We start from the raw sequence: 3,399 nt of genomic DNA, 5'->3' as shown, positions 1-3,399 counted from the left end.
AAGTCCTTTTGCTAGGACATCTGCCGTGACCTTTTCACGACATCCTCCTTGCCACTATACTGTCAATGGACATGAGTACAACATGGGCTACTATCTGATTGACGGTATATATCCTCCACGGGCTAACTTTGTTAGCACCATATCAAACCCAGTTGGCCAGAAAAAAGCTCACTTTGCCCAAAGACAAGAAGCAGTTAGAAAGGATGTCGAGAGGGCATTTGGAGTTTTGCATGCCCGTTTTGCAGTTGTTCGTGGACCTACTAAACAATGGGATCCAGAAAACTTGAGGGAGGTGATGACATGTTGTGTGATCATGCATAACATGATCGTCGAGGATGAGGGTGACAATGCTGCCGCAACTCTGGAATTCGAGAACATGGGTGATCTTATCCAACTTTCGAACCAGAATCCAACCACATTTGAAGAGTTTATTCAAATGCATCAACAAATTCGGCATCGACCAACTCATGAGCAGCTGAAGAAAGATCTGATTGTGTATCAGTGGACGGATCAAAGGGGACAAAAATGTTGAGACGTAACATTTACCATTTTGCATGCGGCTATTTGAACGTCTGTACCCTTTGCATGCGGCTATTTGATCGTGCGGACTTGGAAAAAAATGAGGAAGACCCGATGTATGCTGCTAGCGTTGGATGTCGTCTTCTCGCATCCGTGTCCGCGGACTGGTCCCCCTTGTCCACGGACGGATGCGGAAAATTTGTGGACTGCCGTTGGAGATGCCCTAATCGGATTTTAGCAGAATCCGGACTACTCAAATACACGTGTCTTTCTCTCTGAGGAAACATCTAGAGGTATTCCACATCTAGTTCATTGTAATAAGAAAACAAACCCAAATGATAAGTGTCACACGTGTGACACGAATCACTTCAACCGTGACATTCTTACAACTAAAATTGGCATTCGAAAAAAAAAGAAACTTGCCATCCTCGTATCACTAAACTTATCGTCATAAACGTTCGGAATTGTCATGTGTTCGTGCCATACCGTTTTGAATCCTGATAAACAAATACAGTGTCGGTACATATCGTATATGGCATCCCGAATATTTGCATGCCACTACACAATTTTGCAAACCCCGTCCCCAGCATGTGACCAACACATGCAGACGTGGCCTTCTTCAGTTCTCTGCACTGCATTTCCATCTCCTAGAGCAACGCAGCTAGCTCGAACATTCCCTCTCGATATCGACCAACCTGTACAGATCCCCTCTACCCTGTGTTTCCAAAGGGAGGTTCGCCCTGCACAGATTTTTCCTCTGACGCCTGAGCCGAAATAGAACACAAGCCCAAGTACAAAATCAACTACAAAAAGATGAGTCTCACACCGGACAGCATCAATCGAACACAGGTCGACCTCGCCGATGACGGTCGCGTCCTCGTGCCCTGCCGCCGCAAGAACCTCGCCAAACTAGTAGGACAAAAAAAGTGGATGCCAACATGGTTAGCTTCACCTTTGGTTGGAGTCCAAATTATCACAATGGAGCAGTCAGCAGAACTCTGCTTCAGTGATGCGTGCGTAGTCTTACTGGTCCGATGAGGCTTGAGTTACCCCAGACCACGAAGTCTGACTTTGAGTTGGGGTCTCGCGCAGGTGAGCAGGTCACCACGAACAGCTGAAACCATAAACAGTTTATGGTGTACATACATACGGCTTTTACATGGATTTCAGTAACTGCAGGTCACAGTTAAGTAGTAATCAAGTGCTAGTGCATGTGCTGGATGATGATCACCTGATTGTCAATAACCCTGTCGGAGTTAAGTGAGCAGATGCATGGGTCAAATTCAAAACAAGGGAGAATTAGCTGACTATCTGAACAAATACATCATGGTATGTTAAGAATTGACTGGAAAAGAGATAACTGAACCTGGACTTCTGCATAAGGTCCCAGAGGAGCTGCCCGGTGCTCATGTTGAACGCAGACGGGTAGCATATCAAGTGTGCACCTGCATGTTTCAGAAGGGACTGGATTTTTACTGGATACGACAGACGTTTGTGTTGCTTGGCATCAAGGACTGAACTTGCAAGGCATACCTCTTGATCGATACAGCATTGCCAGTTCTGGGAACCGGATATCATGACAAATCCCAATACCAATCCGTCCAACATCTGTAATAATAAGACTACAAGGATTGGTTATTATCATATACAAATAGATGAGGAGAGAAATTTAAACGCCGCATCAACTTCAGTAAATGTGCTAACGATGGGTAAAACTGTAGTAGTAGAATTTCAGGGAACATCATATAAACACTGATATGAGGCTCCAGTGCACTATATTGACAGGCGCGATGCAACTGGTAGTACTTGTTTTCAAGCCAAAATATACAGTAATTCTGATCCAGAATTTTCAGTACACACGGTGTGCACACCTGTGTCAACCACGGTGGGTTCTTGCCCAGCAGTGAAGGTATCGGATTCCCTGAAAGTGATGTCTCCCGGGATGTCAATTCCAAACAGATGCAGCTGGAAAATCTCCCTGGAAGTCAGTCACTGCAAGTGACATGCGAAATTTTTGATGCAGAAGATAAGCCTGGCTCCTTTACCTTCCTGTGCTTGGCCTTGATCTCCCCGTCGGGCCCGACCACGCAGCAGGTGTTGAACAGCTGCCCCGACGCCATCTCGGGTACGGATCCGCCGACGATCGTGATCTTCCTGGCAGCGGCCACCTCCGACAGCATCGAGACCGACGGCGACCGGCCGCCGTCGATGTCCTCGGCATAGCTCCGCATGGTCTCCATCGCGTAGGGGCAGTTCCATATTTCCTGGAGCAGAGCAACGTCGTCAGAGAAGCGAACCTCGTGAGCCTCCGTCAGTCCCTGGCTGCTTCGAGGTGAATCTCAGTTCCGTGGCCAGTAAGTTACAGAGGAGGAGTTGGGGACTTGCCGGCAGGACGACGAGCTTGGCGCCGGCGGCCGCGGCGGCCTCGATGCGGGCGCGCGCGCGGGCGATGTTTCCGTGCTTGTCCGGGGTGACCAGCAGCTGGCACAGCGCGATCTTGTACTGTACACGTGCCATGGCAACTGGTGAAACAAGAAGTGTTGCGCCCTGGAAGGAGACGGTGAAAGCAACCGAGACAGAAATTACAGGAGCGAGGTTTTTTACTCTCTCAGTTAAATAGATGACTCAACTTTGTACAAAGGGAGTAAAAGTAGGGATGAGAAATTGGAATAGAACGGATGAAAAGCTGATTATTGTACCCTGTTAGTTGGCCTTGGCATGGAGATGAGAGAGGTGGATGTTAAGGACGCGTCGAGCGGGCGGCTGGCTGCCCGCTAGCGCTCCTGGGCGGCCGGCTTTGTTGTCAGATATAGTACGCGTAATCATTCCTATGACTCAAAAGACACTGTTAATTAATCACTTTATATGTGGTATGTTCTC

At 48.0% G+C, this 3,399-nt stretch overlaps 1 protein-coding gene across 1 annotated transcript; it reads right to left on the bottom strand.

Moving 5' to 3' along the window:
- Positions 1-897: 897 nt before the first annotated feature.
- LOC123159109 (omega-amidase, chloroplastic) lies at positions 898-2,778 on the bottom strand. The gene is made up of 8 exons (XM_044576916.1): positions 2,565-2,778; positions 2,391-2,484; positions 2,053-2,127; positions 1,886-1,964; positions 1,751-1,766; positions 1,547-1,633; positions 1,346-1,428; positions 898-1,283 (listed from the first exon to the last, which is right to left on the bottom strand). The coding sequence occupies exons 1-8, from the start codon at positions 2,757-2,759 to the stop codon at positions 1,181-1,183; spliced, it is 732 nt and encodes a 243-aa protein (XP_044432851.1). The 5' UTR covers positions 2,760-2,778; the 3' UTR covers positions 898-1,180.
- Between the last annotated feature and the right edge of the window lie 621 nt (positions 2,779-3,399).

This window comes from Triticum aestivum, chromosome 7B, assembly GCF_018294505.1.
Source record: "Triticum aestivum cultivar Chinese Spring chromosome 7B, IWGSC CS RefSeq v2.1, whole genome shotgun sequence".
NCBI classification, from domain to species: Eukaryota; Viridiplantae; Streptophyta; class Magnoliopsida; order Poales; family Poaceae; genus Triticum; species Triticum aestivum.
Note: the sequence above shows the minus strand (reverse complement) of the source record. Positions and strands in the feature narration are given on the sequence as shown.

Coding starts and splice junctions, on each gene's coding strand:
- LOC123159109 (XM_044576916.1), bottom strand. CDS start 2,759: ATGGAGACCATGCGGAGCTATGCCGAGGACATCGACGGCGGCCGGTCG. Junction 1,965..2,052: donor AATGCTGTATCGATCAAGAG/GTATGCCTTGCA, acceptor TGAAACATGCAG/GTGCACACTTGATATGCTAC. Junction 1,284..1,345: donor TGTTCGATTGATGCTGTCCG/GTGTGAGACTCA, acceptor ATTTCGGCTCAG/GCGTCAGAGGAAAAATCTGT.